Genomic DNA, 17958 nt, shown 5'->3' with positions numbered 1-17958 from the left:
ATTTTGGCCAAATTATATATACTTTGTTTGTGAATTTGCACATGCTATAATGTAAGCATCATTAATGACCCCTTTGTGTTTAATAAAAAAAATAAAAAAGATTGATTAGTGAAATGAAAGAATGATTTAATATAAAATGAGACTGATTATTAATTGTCTCCCATTGGCCTGATTAGCTTTGCCCTCAAAACCTTTCTTATTTAGTGGTACAGTATTGCATTATTTGTACATAATACACTTTGCATAAACGTTTGCAATTAGTTTTTTAAAAGGTAACGTTACAGTATCAAGGCCTCTATGCTTTTCTTTTTTTGATATTTCTTTGTTTAGGAACATAAATTAATAGGGCAATATTTGATTTTTTTTTTAGCTTTTTGATCCCATTTTCCATCTAATTTTTATTAAATTAGTAAAATACAATCCAGAAGAATAAGTTACCAGTCAAATGAAATCAGCATCAACATTTCAGCTTTGCAAGACACAGAACTCTGCTGTTGCATTAAGGATTATGCAGATTTTTTGAGAAGACTTGGATGTGGCGTTAATGTATTTCATAAGAACGATGTAATGAAATTAATGTTTAAAATATAAAGTTTTGAAAATGGAAATATTAAACGATTTAAATGACTCATTTATACTTTCAAATGAAACTGAAACCGACAGTAGGTGGCAGCATGTCACTGCCTTATCAATGAATCACAAAGCAAATGACTCTCTTTATGAATGGGTGATGGGTAAATCATTGACTCGCTAGATTTGTTCTAAAATGCAGATTCATTCATAAACGTTGTTCAGAAACAGCTGTGTGTTTGTTTGGAGATGCACCGCGATCAGCTGTGACTTTGTTTGAATTTGTTTTTAAGAAATAGAGCAAATTAAGTGTTCCTGAAATTTAAGTCCATATGTTCAGGGGCGCCTGCAGGATTTCTTCCGAGGGAGTCATCTCTACACTGTTTGTTATGATGAATGACAATACTGCAGCCTGCTTTCACGATCTGAGGTGAACCAATAAACATTTACTGCCTTCATTCAATCCCCATACTCCGTCTGTTTAATCTTATTTACTATCCTAATTGCATTATTATTATTATTATTATTATTATTATTATTACTCAGATTTGCCTTTGTTGTTGATGCTAATACAAAATATCAGGGGGGACTCCCATAAGTCTATTTTTAGTGGGGGTCAGCTCTGCAGTTCTGCTTAATTCAGCTATGATTATCATTTCAGTTTATGTTTATAAATAAATAAATATATAATATATATATATATATATATATATATATATATAAGAAAAATGATATTTAATTTAGAGTTACATATGCTCTACTTTTGTTTCAGAAGCTGCATCGGAATCGTAATATATTTACAGACTAAAACAGTTTGGTTATCAGCATTCTTCAAAATATCTTCCTCAAACGCAATACAGGCATAAGGTTTGAAACAACATTAGGTTGAGTAAATGTAAATGTAAATGTAAATAAACAGATTTTCTATTTTTGTGAAACTATCGCCAACTATTTATTAAATTGAAATGATAGCCTACTCAAAATATAATATAATAATACAATAATAATATTACTTTCTTATTAATTTAACTGTTGAATAAAATCTTTTCCAAATTTGCACTTATTCATGCCTGGGGTGATAACTTTATGAGACAAAAGCTATATGTATAATTGTAAGGGCTAGCCATCTTCGCGCTCTTGCAAACTGGATGCTCTGACTTGCCGTAGAGTCCTTGTAGCCATGAGAGGTGTGTCCATGTAGATGAGTAAATAAATCTGCATCTTAAGTGGCGTGTCGCGTTAACTTAACGTCTATCGGCGTGTGGCGTTATTTTAACGCGTGGTGGCGTCTGGCGTTAACTTAACGCGTAACGGCGCTTATTTAACGCCTGGCGGTGTTATGAAAACGGCGTTTTAAAATTAATACGGCGTTGAAAAGCACGCGTATTCTGACCCATTTGGCTTTCCATACGTTTCTACCCTGAAATCAGTGACGTGTCTCTCTTGATAACTGATGATGATGATGATAATAGCGCTCTGCTCTTCGTTGTTCATAATCTCTAGGACTAGCTCACAGCGCTCTCTGCTGGTGAAAATAATCACAATCTAATCATAAATTAATTGTATGATATAATAATCATTATCTCAGTGAACATATTTTTTCCAGCTCTTAAAAAAGCAACTTTGTAAAGGTTTTATTTTACAGATATCTCAGTAGTCGGCGCACACTACGTCACGAAAGTAACGTTACACGACGTCATGCTACAGTCTGCAGCGCGAGCTCGATTGTGCGTGAATCGAATCTGAGTTGCTATAGCAACCTGTAAGTTCCATCTGCAGCTATAAAAGTCTGAAGTCTTCTGTTTCTGATTGTTGTGTGTTTGAAGACGAGACTCGAGACACACTTTTATGTCTGAAGGAGTTCGGAGCATTTCTGAGTTTAGATTATTCTGAGGAGAGTTTTATTTGATTTATTTGTTTTTATTTGGTTTCAGGTGTTTTTTCTTTTTCTTATCTATTCGTTTCTTTTGTCATTGTGAAGGAGAGATATTAAGGATATTTTCGATGGCTCACATGGGCGAAAGACAAGGTGAGTGTTTTAATTTTTCACATTTGTTTGTTTGGTTTGAAGTTGTATTGTTAGACTACCCTTACATTAATAACGTTGTGCAGTTTAGCAGATTTATCTCGAACACTAGTGAAACAAGCATATATTGTACCTTTTTTATAAAAAGTGTATTATGTGTCACTTCACATGATTGTTTTCATCTGGGATGTGCATTATTTTCAATAATAATCTGACCAGAGTCAATTATTCCGCTTATACTACGGTTAACAAACCTCAAGACATTGTTGAGCTGATTTATTTGAAGAAATTCATTAAAAGCAGAAGAAAGTCAAACAGTGTGAAACAGTGAAGTGGTGCTCTCTCAGCTTTGGGTCGCTCCAGATCCACTGCTGTTTTAACCCAGATGGCTGCTGGTCAGGAGGCTGGGAGACAGTGTGGAGACCACATTCAGAAAGCACTGTCAACCCCGACCCGGCCTGGCTATATCTGTCCTGTGCCTTCTGAGTCGACTCAACGGAAGAGGAAGAGACAGAGCTCGGAGGATGAAGATCCCAGACCCACCAAACGCTCTGCTGAAGGTCAGGCTGATTCTCAAGACATGGCTGAATTAAGTGTTTTGCCATTGACATGTTCATTCACTGATGATGATTACAGGAACAGTCTTGTAGTCGCCTGTTTTCTCATTTCTTGTGATCGTGTGATTGTTGCAGATGCGTATATAAAGGGCCCAATGCTGGGTCAAGGTGGATTCGGCTCTGTGTTTGCTGGGACCCGCAGCTCTGATGGATTGCCAGTAAGACATTTTCTTTCCTCCTCGATTCATTCAAACAGCCCTCATTCACGACACTCGTGACATAAACTGTATTTAATCTGTACGGAGCTTGAGGTTATTGTCATCATTAGCAGGTGTAAAATACTGTGGTTCATCTGTCTGCAGGTGGCCATCAAGTACGTGACTAAAGACGAGGAGCACGAGGACGTGGAAGTTGTAAGTTCAGTCACTTGTAGGGTTTGATACACACATAAAGCCACACTCAGGCCTCTAGCGATGACTCAAGGGTCTGCTGTCTCTGCCGCTGCAGGAAGGTCAGGGTCTGCTGCCGCTGGAGGTCGCGTTGATGACCCGAGTCAATTCAGCTCCTGTCTGTCCCAGTGTCCTGAAGCTGCTGGAGTGGTTTGACCATCCCGAACGCTACGTCATGATCCTGGAACGGCCGGATCCTTGCCAGGATCTCCACAGTTTCTGTGAGGAGAACGGCTGTCTGGATGAGAGCCAGGCCAAGAAGGTGCTGCTGCAGCTCATCGACGCTCTCAAACACTGCGAGAGCCGCGGCGTCTTCCACCGGGACGTCAAGCCACAGAACCTGCTCATTTGCACCGATACCAGCGAGATCAAGCTGCTGGACTTTGGCTGCGGACACCTCCTGAAGGACTCGCAGTATGAAGAGTTTGCAGGTTGGTCAGGAGGAGATCTCTGTGGAAGTGTGTGTTTTGGACTGGAAGCGTTTGAGCTGATCTCTTGCTCTTCTGGGGTCTCTCAGGCACTCTTTCATACGCCCCTCCGGAGTGGTTTCGTTTCCACAGCTATCGTGCCGGAGCAGCCACTGCTTGGTCGCTGGGTGTGACGCTCTACAAGCTCCTGTGCGGCTCTCTACCTTTCCAAAGCGCACGGAGGGTTCGCAGACTGCGCTTCCCGAGTCACCTGTCTGCAGGCAAGAGATGGCAAACATGCAGCTGTTCACAGTCAGAAATCAGGGCCGGAGCGAGCCGAAGTTGATGTTGTGTTGCTCAAGTACTGTGTTGTATGTGACAGACTGCCGTCAGTTGATTAGATGGTGTCTTAGAGCAGCAGCGGACGAGCGTCCCAGCTTACAGGACATTGAACAGCATCCCTGGTTACGCTCCACAGGTGGCCAATCACAGCACACTCATCTCAATGACTCCGTGTTGATTGGACAGTTGGATTGTCCTGTCAGGATCAATGTAGGTAACTGTCTGTAATTGTGAACATAGTGTGAGCAGGAGTGCAGGACACAGGAGCAGCAGAGACAGCTGGACACCTGCAGTGAGGACGAGTGGACAGCAGGCGTTTCATGTGTTTTGTAATGCTGTGCTTCACTCTGGAGCGTGACTGAGGGCTCTGTGTGGATGCTGGAGGAGCTGGACACGCAGCGCCGGCTCAAACCAGAGTCCTGAAGCTACAGAGATCCGCTCCAGACTGAGCCTAAACCAGCATGAAGAGACAAAAACATCAAAACCTTAGGAATGATTTAATTACTTAACTGAAACCTACAGAAAACATTTCTGTTATTTGAAATAAATTAACCTTTAACTGAATCTAAAAATATAAATAAAAACCATAATATATAAATATAAATATATCCAAATACTGTAGTCATTGCTTTACCTTCATAAATGACTGTGTTATTTAAACTAGTTTAAAGCCAAACAGGAGAAACACTGTGCAACAAACGAGACAGCCAGAAGGCTTTTCAATCTAAACATTGGCATCATTTACCATGTTAACACTCACTGCACCATGGGATTGTGACAGCAATGTGGGATATTCACACCGAATTTCATTAAGTAAAAAAAAGAAAAAAAAAAAAAGAATAAATTTAACCTTATAAAAGGTTGGTATTATTTTTACAGATGCTACTGGTTTTGATGAACAAAAATGTTATCTCTGCATCCTAATGTGCATTTCTAAGAGACAAAAAAGTGGTATTATCTGGCAACCCAGACATATTTCTTGATTTTAAACGATATCACTCATTAGAACATGCAGAAAACTAAGAAATACATTTTTCTATTTAGATATGCATTTTGTAAAGAAACGTTAATGGTCTGGTTTCTACAACTTTCAATTTAGAACATAAATTTAGCTTTAAACTGGAGAAAAATAAAGATTTGACTTATATCGTGATAATTATCGATATCGACTGATATATATGAAAAAAAGTTTTTGAGGTGTTTACTTCGCGCAGTTTGTATTTTTTCGCTCACTAAACGTATGCCCTTCCAGAACAGACTTTTGGAAAGAAACAGAAGCCGTTCATGTTATTAGAAGTCGGTGTACCATCAGAGTGACTTTGTAACTATTTTTAAGGTAAAAATCTTGTTTTAAAACCTTTGGGTGTCTAGTGTCATTTTTGGTATTCGTATTATTGGCTGTTGTGTGTTGTATGATTGTTAGATATATTATTGTGTGGTTGGATACTTGTAATAGCAAAAGGTTGTACGTGAATGTCTGTTCTCTTCTCACCAGTGACGGGAGAATCGAGATTAGTGATGTCCGATTCGCGAACGAATCGTTCAGTTTAATCGGTTCTTCTTAGTGAACCGATTGAACTAGTTCGTTTTAAACGGTTTGCGTCTCCAATAAGCATGAATCCACAAATTATTTAAGCTGTTAACTTTATTAACATGACTGACACTCCCTCTGAGTTCAAACAAACCAATATCCCGGAGTAATTCATGTACTCAAACAGTACTGACTGAACTGCTGTGAAGACCGAACTGAAGATGAACACGCACACTGCTGTACTGATTTGTCGTTCTTGAACGATTCGTTCATTTTGAACAAATCTTTAATGTGACTCGGGAAGAACGAGTCGTCTCTGGGAGTGATTCGTTCAGTCGCGCATGCGCATTATTCTATAGGTTCTGTTCTAGTAGTAGTGTTTTGTATTTTTAGATAAACTATTCTTCTAAGGGTCATCTCCATTTAATTTGTAAAACAGAATTTTTATTTAAAACGTGTAATGCTGATGAGTAAACATATTACATTTCTATATACACAAAAAGGCAATGCACTTGTCAAAAAAAAATTAACATGCATTTTTTAAAATCTTTTATTGCAGTAGTTACAGATCACAAGATCTCATCTGTATTTATTCCATATTAGAGATCTCTAGTTCTAGAATTCATGTAGTAATGTAGCTGAGGCAAAAGATTCATTCATTACCTAAAGCTAATTCATATTACCCGGACGTTTTTCCTTAGATGTTTTAAATGCTGTGTTGTAAGTACAGTATAACAGACAACCACTGCTGTGACTTCTGCTGCATGAGTAAATGAGTTTGTTCATACGGATCAGGGCTTAAGCACTGAAGTCATTACACAGTTGGGCCACTTTAGTGTGGGGTATTTACTAACCATCAAGTTTCCAGACATGAAATATGTATTAAATATCTAAATGCAGTCATTAAGGCAAACACCCGCTAGCGGATCAGGAATCATTCTCTACTGGTTTGATCTTGATGTGGATTCCATTGATTGATCGGAGCACCACTTGAGGGATCATCTTTGGGATGTGCTGGGGGTCTTTAATCAGCCGGTATTTCTTCAGTGTCAGCGCCACGGCCACCTTCATCTCATTCATAGCGAAGTTCTGTCCGATGCAGTTTCTGTTATCAGATACACACCACAAGCTTTCTTTAAACAAGCATATGATAATAATATGTTTGCATTAGTACTGAGAACTAAACATTCAGAAAAATGTTCACACTTCTGGATATAGCCCAATGAAATGGGTTTTTTCATAGTAGTTTATTTAATCACTTTTAAGTATGAGTGAAATATTAAATATGGTTTGTGTAGGGACGAATGTACTGACAAGCATTTATGAAAAGCTAAAATATACTTTCATGCAATTTCCATTCAAACTTGTACGTCATGTATTTTAATAAAATTACACATTTGTAATGAAGCTGCAATTAAGTAAAATATTAAATGTGATATTGAATAACTACAGCTACAGCTAACATTATAATTACCTACTTTACATGTGCTTTAGTTAGTCAACACATTAAAATGAGTGCATTATGAAGCACAATTAAAATGTTCTTTAAATAATCATTTTTAATCTGACCTTTTTACAAAGTGCACTTAAGTAGACTTTTATTATTATATAATCAATAAGTTATTTTGCAAGTGCACGTTGAGTACAATTAAGCACAGTTCTTTTTCACAAGCATAGCCAACTCAGTACATTTCTTCAGACAAAATCATTGTCAAAAGGACCTGCGTTATCAATCGCTTTATAGCTGTTTGTTCTCATCAGAGTTGATTTGAGGTCAAAGACATAAATTCATCGAGCTGCAGGCATGTAATGGAAGAGCTAGCTCACACAGGAGACGTTCTGTTCGTCATGCAATCATTTTTTTAAAAAATGCGGTTCTTAGTGACATATTAAAGAAATAGTTCACTCAAACCAGCAATCTTCAAAATATCTTCTTTTATGTTCAACATAAGAAAGCCACTCATACAGGTTTGGAACGACATGAGGGTTAGAAAACGATGACAGAATTTAAATTTTTGGGTGAACTATCCCTTTAAACTGCTGGAAGGACAAAAGACCCCATGCATTTATTATGAATGTAGTCCACAAGAGCAGTGTGCAACATTCTGGGTGCTGCAATACTAGTCTTCTGTGATGAACAGAGCAAAAGCTGTTTTACACCTGAAAATCTTCCCATATGCATGCAGATACCAAAAGGGTTTCTGATAGCATATACTTGCTTCTTGCAGTTTTTTTTTTATTTGCAGAATGACATTTGAGAGGGGGCGATGTTTTGTGAATAATGACTTAAATCTTAGTTTGTTTACCACAACTATATAAGTACAGAAGAGTCATATAGCCCTTAGACTTTTTAAGTGTAACAAAGTGGTTACTATCAACTGTCATTGTACAGAAATTAGTACGTTGAAGAATCTTCCTTTTCTGTTCAATAGAAAAACCTGAAAAAGTTCTGACATTTTTCCTCAGAATCATAACTGCGAGATAAAAACTCAGAATTAAAAGATTTAAATGCAGAATTCCAAGATATAACCTAAGTCCAAAAGTCAGAATTGTGAGGTTAATAAAAACAGACAGCATTGCTAGCACACCCAAGTCCTCTTGTGTCTGTGTGCTCTCATAGGGTTGAGATGAGGTCAGAGACGCTCCAAACTCCAAACCAAAGAGCAGCTCTGTTCTGTGTGACTGAAGTGTGAGAGAATGAGAGAGTCACTTGCTAAACCGCTCATGTCTCTTCAACAAACCTGGGTCCAGCAGAGAAGGGCACAAAAGCATGCGGTGATCTCTCAGCAACATTCTCCGGAAGAAACCTTAACGGATCAAACACCTGTGCACAACACAACGTATTAAATACATTTAAAAGAAACACACCTGAGACAGAAATAATTATGTTCATGAAATTAAATCATCAAGCACTGATGGCAATTGTTACCTTCAAGACATATTTCTAATTGATTTAAGTCATATAATTTGGGTTATTTCTGACTTGAATAAAAGCAGTTTATGTTCTTATTTCAGTGGCTTTTTAAAAACTTTTATATGTACAAATATTATAATACTTCATAATATTATGAAGTCTTATAATATTGTCTTCTGTTAAGGAATATTACCAACATAAAATAGAAGGTTTATGGTTAAAATATGGCATTGATCATAACCACATATAATATATTATTACATTTTTTTGCACGTGTGTATTTAGATTTTTTTTATAACAGGTCCGAAATGATGAGAACAAAATAATATTTACATTTGCAAATAATTTAAGGTTTAGATATTTTTATTAGATTAAATCTATGAAAAGATTAATACAAAATGTTTATGGTTATTATAGAATTGGTTATGATTTCATTATTTCTAAAGAACTAGTCAGATGTGAGTAAATGATTGTCAAATGATTTCAAATCAAACTGGAAAACACGATCATCAGGTTTTGTTAATGCAGCTCCGGTGCATTCATATAAATTAAAAACACAGTGAATGCTAAGAAATTAGATCTATTTTTGTTCATTTTCACTTACAAAAAAAAAAAATATATATAGATATATATATTGGTATATCATGGCAAATGGTGCACCTTCACAACTTTGGACTCCACTGTACACTCCTTTGTAAATGATTATTTTTGTAACAGCTATGTTATGTAATGAGTGATATTTCAGATATGAAGAATGCACACATACATTTGGATTCTCCCACACTGAGGCATTCCTGTGAATCCCATAAATGCTGACTCCAATGATACAACCTGTGGAAGAGTAAAACAGTGTTTTTAAGGCATGCAGTGATGTATTCAGTCTGCAGTACGTTCACTGTGATGAACTGATAACATTCAGTGTCATATAATGAGTAACTGAACAACAAGCAGCCAGGTTAATGTTTGATCAGATGTGCTCTGAGTTAGAGGTCATCATATCTGTTTAGGTGAACAGCTCATAAAGCAGCAGGGAGCAGTCTGTCAAACTTCATACTCACCGGAGACCAAAACACTGAAACCATTACGTGAAATACTATTGTCAAGGACAGTCTTTGTAATAAGTGGATCATGCTGTGGCTTCTCACAAAATGTTTGGGTTTTATGACTGATGCATTTGGGGAAACTATATGATCCCCTTCTGAAGCAATACTGAACTCTATCAACCACAAATGCAGATTCTGTCATCAGCTAATTTTTTAAGTTCCTCTAAAAATGTTTTCTTGCAAAGAATTTAGATGGTGACCAGTGATGGTCTTGCTCCAAAAAGACAAAAAGTGCCATAAAGTACCATTATTAGTACTGAAAAAGTAGTATATGACTTGTGTTTCTTTGTGTGAGGAACAAACTGAAATATAGGTCTACCTTCAGGTACAGTTCGTCCGTCAAAAAAGGTCATGGGTTTAGTCAACTTTCTTGATATTCCCGGGACAGGAGGACAGAGCCGCAGGGATTCTTTAATGCACATTGTGGTGTAAGGAATTTTATTGAGGTCTTCCCTGAAACATAAGCAGAGAGAAAATTCTCAGAGAAACTGACTGTGAATAAGGCTTTACTGAAAATATTGAAATGTTGAGTAGTTGTGACATCGGTGTGCAGGATTTCTTTGTTATATGCTCAAGAGAGCAATGAAATCAAGGTGAAATGAATGAATGATCACCATCTGTTTTCTCAAAATCTGAGCAGAGTTGAGTCATTTGGTTTTTGTACGGTATAATGTGTATAGAAAAAAGCAAGACAAAAATAATGATTATATCAGTGTGTTTTGCCGTGAAATACCTTGAGTCTTTAAAATGAAATAAGATACAATACCTGCCAAATGTAAAACATTAAATTTACAAAGAATGGTCTGAAAAAGATTTATGTGATGCTTCGTCCAGCAGGAAAACACACCATGTCTCAAAGCTCGGATCATCTCAAACTGGTTTCTTCACAGTCACCAGATCTCAATCCAACAGAGCACTATTATATTATTATCACACATTATAATCAAGCAGCCATATGTTACTGTGACTTAAAACTATTTTCCCAAGATCATACCACTATAACCAACCCAGGCGTCTACACTCCATATAGTCAACCGTCCAACCCAGTCTCACATGAGTAATAATGAAAGTACCAGTCCACGGTGTCTTTTCCATCCAGAACCTGCAGGATCTCCTCTCTGCATTTCTCCTGGTGCTCAGGGTTACATGCCAGATTGTAGAAGAGCCAAGATATCCCACTGGCCGTGGTGTCATGGCCTTCAAACATGAATGTGTCCACTTCAGCCCTGATATCTTCATCTGACAAACCCTGCTGATGCTCGTCCTGTGAGTAACAAACATATCTCTAACATCGATGATAGATGATACAATGGCTATTTTTATTTATTTTCTTTAAAAGAACACTAAACTTTTTGGGGGAAATTGGATCATTTTCCAACTCCCCTAGAGTTAAATGTGCAATAGGAGATCTTGGAAAATGCTAACATTAGCCTGATAGCACTGAAAGCGAACGTCCAACCCTCCCAAAGCCACGCCCCCTGAACGCATTTATGCTCACAGACCAGAATACTTTAAAAGTATTACAATACATTTAGACCACTTAACTTAATGATTGCTATGGGGATGTGGAGACTCCACTAGCATAACAAAAAAAAATTCTGAAGACAATCACCCATTGCACCTTTAAACAGCTGAGTTTTACCATTTTCGAATCCATTGCTGTGCTATGCTAAGCTAAACTAAGCTAAGCTAAGCTAAGCTAAGCTAAGCTAAAAGTTCTACCTCCAGACCTGGAGATCTGCTGAATGGATTCCAGAACAGTAAAACTCAACTGTTTAACTCCAGGGGAGTTGGAAAATGGAAAGTGGAGTGTTCCTTTAAATATAAGAGATGAGAATATCATACTCGGGCAGACAGAAGAATATCCAAAAAGTCCAAATTTCGATTTCTTTTAAAAATGCCCTGTTCCTTCTCAATCTTCAAGACTTCTTTCCTTGTTCTGATAACGTACGCTAAAAATAAATATATGAAAAAAAAATATATATATATATATTAAGAAATTGAAATGACATGATAGCTTTATCCGTTCAAATATTTGGGGTTGTGAGATTTTGTAATGTCTCTTCTGCTCACTAAGGCTGCATTTATTTGATTAAAAATAAAGTAAAACTGTGAAATATTATTATAATTTAAAAAAACAATTCTCAATGTGAATATATAGTAAAATACTATATTAAAATTGATTCCTGTGAACAAAGCTGTATTTTCAGCTTCATTCATCCAGTCTTCAGTGTCACATGATCTTCAGAAATCACTCTTAATATGATGATTTACTGCTCAAGAAACATTTCTAAATATTATCAATGTTGAAAACAGGGGTGTATTCCAGAAAGCACGGTTACCATCTGTTAAACCCTGAACTCTCTGATGATTAACCCCAAATATTGCTTACTCGAGGTATGTGGCTCCAAAAACTCTGCTCAGAGTATGTTCCTGATGTAAGGAATAATTTACGACGGACACTGTTGCTAACTAATTTCCAGGGGAGGTTGCTAAAGGCAGATCAATTTGTTGCTAAAGGACGTTTTGATATGCATGCGCTGATAGCACTGACGTGAACTAACCCTGGAACACAAGCTGCTCCAGAGCAGGTTATCTTCAGAGAGCAGGTTACTATTGTTATTTACATGCCCTGAAAGTAACCTCCGATTTTGGAACCAAAAGTCATACCTGGGTATGTCACATAACCTGCATTTTGGAATACCCCCCAGTTTTGCTGAGTAATATTTTTGTGAAAACTGCTCAGTTTCGATTCTTTGAATAATAGAACGCTGAAAGAACAGCATTTATTTTACAGAAAAATCCTTTACTGTCACATTTGATCAATGTAAAAAAAATTCTAAAATATTAAAGAATAGAAATCATACTGACCCCAAACTTCAGAACAGTAGCATATATTCTGGTTTAACTAAGACACATAAGCAGATATGTATATAATAGTAGCCCATGAGCAGGCCAAGACTTGGAAAAGTTCATTTCAGTAGTTCAACTCAAATTGTGAAACTTGTGTATTAAATTCAATGCACACAGACTAAAGTAGTTTAAGTTTTTGGTTCTTTTAATTGTGATAATTTTGGCTCACATTTAACAAAAACCCACAAATCTCAACAAATTAGAATATGGTGACATGCCAATCATTTAATTAACTCAAAACACCCACAAAGGTTTCTTGAGCCTTCAAAATGGTCTCTCAGTTTGGTTCACTAGGCTACACAATCATGGGGAAGACTGCTGATCTGACAGTTGTCCAGAAGATTGTCCATTGACACCCTTCACAAGGAGGGTAAGACACAAACATTCATTGAAAAAGAAGCTGGCTGTTCACAGAGTGCTGTTTCTAAGCACTGTAACAGAAAGTTGAGTGAAGGAAAAAGTGTGGAAGAAAAAGATGCACAACCAACCGAGAGAACCGCAGAGGCTGACCCTCAGAGGACCTCAGATGATGCTAACCCTGAATCAACAAACAGAACTAACAATTATTGCTACATGTGTGACTGCATCATATAATAACTTAATTGATAATATTGATAGTTCATCGTCTAGCTGACTACGTCTTGTATTATTATTATTATTTTTATTTTTTCTAAAATCCTGTCAAATGTGCACAAACTACTAGCTACTACTAAATATTGTAGAAACATAATTTTCTGTAAAGTTGCTTTGTAACGATTTGTATTGTAAAAAGTGCTATACAAATAAACTTGAATTGAATTGAATTGAACCGCAGCCAATCGCAGGATTTTCAAGCAAAATCAATTCAAGAATTTGAGTGAACTTCACAAGGAATGGACTGAGGCTGGGGTCAAGGCATCAAGAGCCACCACACACAGACGTGCCAAGGAATTTGGCTACAGTTGTCGTATTCCTCATGTTAAGCCACTCCTGAACCAAAGACTACCTCAGAGGCGTCTTACCTGGGCTAAGGAGAAGAAGAACTGGACTGTTGCCCAGTGGTCCAAAGTCCTCTTTTCAGATGAGAGCAAGTTTTGTATTTCATTTGGAAACCATGGTCCTAGAGTCTGGAGGCAGGGTGGAAAAGCTCGTAGCCCAAGTTGCTTGAAGTCCAGTGTTAAGTTTCCACAGTCATCTGCTGATGTTGGTCCTTTGTGTTTTTGGAAAAACAATGTCACTGCACCCGTTTACCAAGAAAGTTTGGAGTACTTAAAGCCTCCTTCTGCTGACCAGCTTTCTGAAGATGCTGATTTCATTTTCCAGCAGGATTTGGCACCTGCCCACACTGACAAAAGCACCAAAAGTTGGTTAAATGACCATGGTGTTGGTGTGCTTGACTGGCCAGCAAACTCACCAGACCTGAACCCCAGAGAGAATCTAAGGGCTTTTGTCAAGGTATTGATATACTTATGAAGTATTCTAATTTGTTGAGATAGTGAATTGGTGGGTTTTTGTTAAACATGAGCCAAAATCATCACAATTAAAAGAACCAAATGGTTGGGTGCATGACTGTGGCTTAGCAAAAAAAACGACACCTGTATGATCGTGTGCTATTCTGGCTGCCTTCCTGAACTTGTATCCATGTGGACTGAGATGAAATATGGTCTTGCTGTGGTAAGGAAACACTCTGAACCTGAGGTTCACCAGGTGGCAGAGGTCATACACCGCCTGGATGTACGGGTTGTTTTTACTGCAATGAGATCAATGAGGTTATTCTGAAAGGAGATGGATGTATACAAAAGGACGAGATAAAGGAGTGTGAACTGACCGTTCTGTCTGACAGTTGCTGTTACAGCTGAATGCACATTTCGTGATGCTGTCCAGTGTCATCAGACTTACATGCTTAAACAGTTCAAACGACTCTCCTGATTTGCCATAAATTTCCCACTTACCCTGAAAGAGAGAACAATAAATGACTCAAACTATAACTAAAACAAAGCAACCAAAAGACAAGCTTTTGAAATAATCCTATCAATAATTTCATTTGTTTAAGTCTATCACGTCACCTGGCAACACTGTAAAAATTAAATGATCAACTACGTAGTCATAGAGGCTTTTCCATTACTTGAAATCATCAAAAGAATGTAACCAATTTCTACTTAATTTTTCTGAATATTTTACAAGCCTCAATTTTTTGTTTCGAAGTAGAAGGTGATTTTTTAAAACAGGAATTACAAAATATAATGACTGTTTTCAAACTGGTTTCTCTAAAAATAATTTGAACTTCCATTGTTTGGACAAACAAATAGTCCTGCCGCAATTTTACGTAACTGGTTGTGAAAATGTTGCTGCTTCGGATTGGTTGAGATGAACCAAAAAGCAGAGAAATTTCTGCAGCAGTCTTACAGTTGTACACATGAATTTGCTGGGACAGGATAAACTCTTTTTAACATAAAGTGCGGGTAAATACTGACTTGTTTTATTTTTGGGTAAACTATTTCTTTCACATACAAGCATGACTTTGGTTGAATCAGAAACAAGTTTCACATAAGGCTTCAGAACATCATAATGGAAACCAGGAGTGAGAAGCCGTCTGTGCCGAAACCACTTCTGTCCAGTAGACACAAGCAAGCCATCGCCTGAGGAGACAGCCAAGAGTTACTCTAGTGATAACAGAATACCACAAAGTGAATGATGACTTGAGATGGTGAGAAATGACATTCGTGGACTAAACAGACTAAAATGTCTTAATACTCCCTTGGTGTCTGTGCCATGCAATGGGCATTGCTAGTGAAAAAATTGTGAGAAAACTCTGTTTATAAACAGAATAAATTAAACTCTTAGATTATTTCTAAAAATCCACATGGACAGACTTGACCGTAGTTGAAGAAACACCCAATAATAAACCTTATAGTAAATTAAAAAAGAAAACGTGATCTTACCTAACCAAGGGATGAAAAACTTGTATGCATAATCATCTTTTGGTTCTGTAAATAAAGCACATTTTTTTCTCTTTTTTTCAAAATGCTGGTTTTAGTTGTAAATATTTCAGTGAATTAGCCTGAGATATGAATCTTAAGAGTGTCAAATGGATGAGCACCTGTAGTGGTGAGAATGGTCTTCACATATGATGGGTGGTGGATGTTCAGAATGGACAATGACGGGCCAAACCACAGCGGAAAGGCAAAAGGATACTGTCCACTCCACTTCATAATCTTTTCCAAATCATGTCCATCCTGGTGAAACTATGAATATACAAAAGGTCTGTGTAACTGTGATGCACAATAAAACACGTTTCAAGAACAAATTGCGCTCTCAATTGATTATTTTCACGTGAATCCCACCAACTGCTGCTGAAGAATGTGAATGTAATGCAAGGCTGTTTAATGCTGCACAATATAATTATGTAATTATTTAGTTGTAGTGAATAGACAAGGGCTCAGGCATGAGGTTTGTCATGTTATCATGACTGGAATAAACTTGTTTTTCAGAGTTGAAATTCAAACAAAAGATACTGGAGCACGTTTTACAAGAAAATATTACTTTTGTCAATAATTTAGAAAATGACCAACAATGTCTGAGTGAAAATTGTTTCTACACTAATTATTTTATTTTCCACTGTACTGACGAATAGATTATAAAATGGCAACATAAGTCAAATGTTTAGCTACAGAGATTGTGTGTTTACCTCCTTGACGTGTCCGAGGAGCCAGTCTGCAGGTGGCCCTGGAAAAGACTCCATAGTTCGCATCCCTCTTCTCCTCATAGCCAATAATTTAACCACTATCGCCAAACACACAAACAACGCCAGTGCAAAGACATGACTGACGGAGAGCGACTCCAAACTCAACGGGAAACTCGCGTAAAGCTGCATGACGTGAGGAGACCGTCGCGCTCGGGGTCCGCTGACATTGAGCTCGCTGTGGGATAGAGGAAGTGATGTGTGTGTGTGTGTGTGTGTGTGTGTGTGTGTGTGTGTGTGAGAGAGAGAGAGAGAGAGAGAGAGAGAGAGAGAGAGAGAGAGAGAGAGAGAGAGGCGGACTTTCTACTGGACAAGACAAACAACCTTTTATAGTACAAGAAATAAAGACTTCCGTTAGGTTTCGTGACAGCTAGATGATGTGAATACATTGTAAAAACATATTTTTTCTTCCCTCGGGTACCTAATCACAGAACCTTATTATTGTATATATATTATAATATAAAGCACTGTACTTTAGTATGCTAGACAACATATTAAAATAAGTGTACTTCTTCAATACAATGAAGCCCACTTGTTTTTCACAAGTGGATCCCTGTACTTGTTCATTATGAATATAAACTTCTATCCTAGGGCAAATAAAACTGCTAAATACACTTTGTGCAATAATAATACAATTAATCATTAAGCTATACATCGTCATCATTACATAATGCTTCTCCGAGCAGTAGCCTACTTTGCTCTGATATAATCAAATGTAAATAATTGTAACTTGATGTACAGTGTTATTGTACAGTGTTATAATGTCTGTTTATGTTATTAATTTAAAAGTGTTATCAGAATGAATAACTCATTCATTCACTCACTCATGTGTGGATGAACATATCCAGTGGCAGAGCAACAGGTTTTGTCTGTGTTGCTAAGGCCAATAGAAATATGCAGTTCCTCTTCAGGAACTCAAGCTGCATCGAGCGCTTTTGGGGAACGCCTTTGGCAAGAACAACTCTGAATATCATGTGCAATCTGTCCAACGGAAGAGCGTGATGTCACAGGCGGGGTGACATAGCGACCAGGAAGCTATAAAAGCACATGTCACGCAGCTGGCTTCAGCTTCGCGTCTTTCAGCAAGCGCTCTGTGTCTGCATGTTCAAAAGTCTGTCTTGTAAGTCTTATTTAGTGTTGTCTGTCTCAATAAAGCAACAATATGCCTAAGAGCAAAGCTAAGACTAGACATGTGAAGGGCGAATCCAGATCACGCTATAAATTGTGTGTTCCTCCCTGCCTACGTTACTTCACTGACGGGGATACACATGATTTATGCGTGGTTTGCCTCTGGTCGAAGGGGGAGCCAACTGTCCGCATTGTGAACGATTGCCGATGCGGACGCTTCGATCCTGGAGGGCTCTCTTCGAGGAGGAAGCCTTCGCCAGCTTTCCCCGCGGTGCTGGCCCGCTTCTGCCGAGGCAG

The 17958-nt window shown here is 37.7% G+C and overlaps 2 protein-coding genes across 3 annotated transcripts; one reads left to right on the top strand and one right to left on the bottom strand.

The window, feature by feature from the left end:
• The first annotated feature begins 2550 nt into the window (after window positions 1-2550).
• On the top strand, window positions 2551-5177 carry LOC113116539 (serine/threonine-protein kinase pim-3-like). Of its 2 annotated transcripts, none has more exons than XR_003294037.1 (7): window positions 2551-2599; window positions 2944-3156; window positions 3289-3371; window positions 3516-3566; window positions 3661-4033; window positions 4120-4487; window positions 4592-5177. XR_003294037.1 is itself a non-coding variant. In XM_026284758.1 (7 exons), the coding sequence occupies exons 1-7, from the start codon at window positions 2575-2577 to the stop codon at window positions 4577-4579; spliced, it is 1104 nt and encodes a 367-aa protein (XP_026140543.1). In that variant the 5' UTR covers window positions 2551-2574; the 3' UTR covers window positions 4580-5177. The 2 variants fall into 2 exon arrangements, 1 of the variants encoding a protein (XP_026140543.1); XM_026284758.1 differs by having other exon boundaries at window positions 4120-4290; window positions 4392-5177.
• Window positions 5178-6416: 1239 nt separating this feature from the next.
• cyp4t8 (cytochrome P450, family 4, subfamily T, polypeptide 8) lies at window positions 6417-16751 on the bottom strand. The gene is made up of 12 exons (XM_026284757.1): window positions 16480-16751; window positions 15892-16036; window positions 15734-15778; window positions 15303-15430; window positions 14620-14744; window positions 14387-14541; window positions 11745-11851; window positions 10973-11163; window positions 10219-10352; window positions 9563-9627; window positions 8624-8706; window positions 6417-6987 (listed from the first exon to the last, which is right to left on the bottom strand). Exons 1-12 carry the CDS (start codon window positions 16663-16665, stop codon window positions 6810-6812), a joined length of 1542 nt encoding a protein of 513 aa, XP_026140542.1. The 5' UTR covers window positions 16666-16751; the 3' UTR covers window positions 6417-6809.
• Window positions 16752-17958: the final 1207 nt, after the last annotated feature.

Source organism: Carassius auratus, chromosome 16, assembly GCF_003368295.1.
Source record: "Carassius auratus strain Wakin chromosome 16, ASM336829v1, whole genome shotgun sequence".
In the NCBI taxonomy this organism is placed as follows: Eukaryota; Metazoa; Chordata; class Actinopteri; order Cypriniformes; family Cyprinidae; genus Carassius; species Carassius auratus.
This window is presented reverse-complemented; position numbering and strand designations above follow the sequence as displayed.

Excerpts from the sequence above, each read along its gene's own strand:
- LOC113116539 (XM_026284758.1), top strand. The coding sequence starts at position 2,575 with ATGGCTCACATGGGCGAAAGACAAG. Across the intron at positions 3,157-3,288 it reads CACCAAACGCTCTGCTGAAG|ATGCGTATATAAAGGGCCCA; the intron begins GTCAGGCTGATT and ends TGATTGTTGCAG. Across the intron at positions 4,291-4,391 it reads CCCGAGTCACCTGTCTGCAG|ACTGCCGTCAGTTGATTAGA; the intron begins GCAAGAGATGGC and ends TGTATGTGACAG.
- cyp4t8 (XM_026284757.1), bottom strand. The coding sequence starts at position 16,665 with ATGCAGCTTTACGCGAGTTTCCCGTTGAGTTTGGAGTCGCTCTCCGTC. Across the intron at positions 11,164-11,744 it reads ATATTCTTCTGTCTGCCCGA|GACGAGCATCAGCAGGGTTT; the intron begins GTATGATATTCT and ends TGTTACTCACAG. Across the intron at positions 10,353-10,972 it reads GGAAAAGACACCGTGGACTG|GGAAGACCTCAATAAAATTC; the intron begins GTACTTTCATTA and ends CTTATGTTTCAG.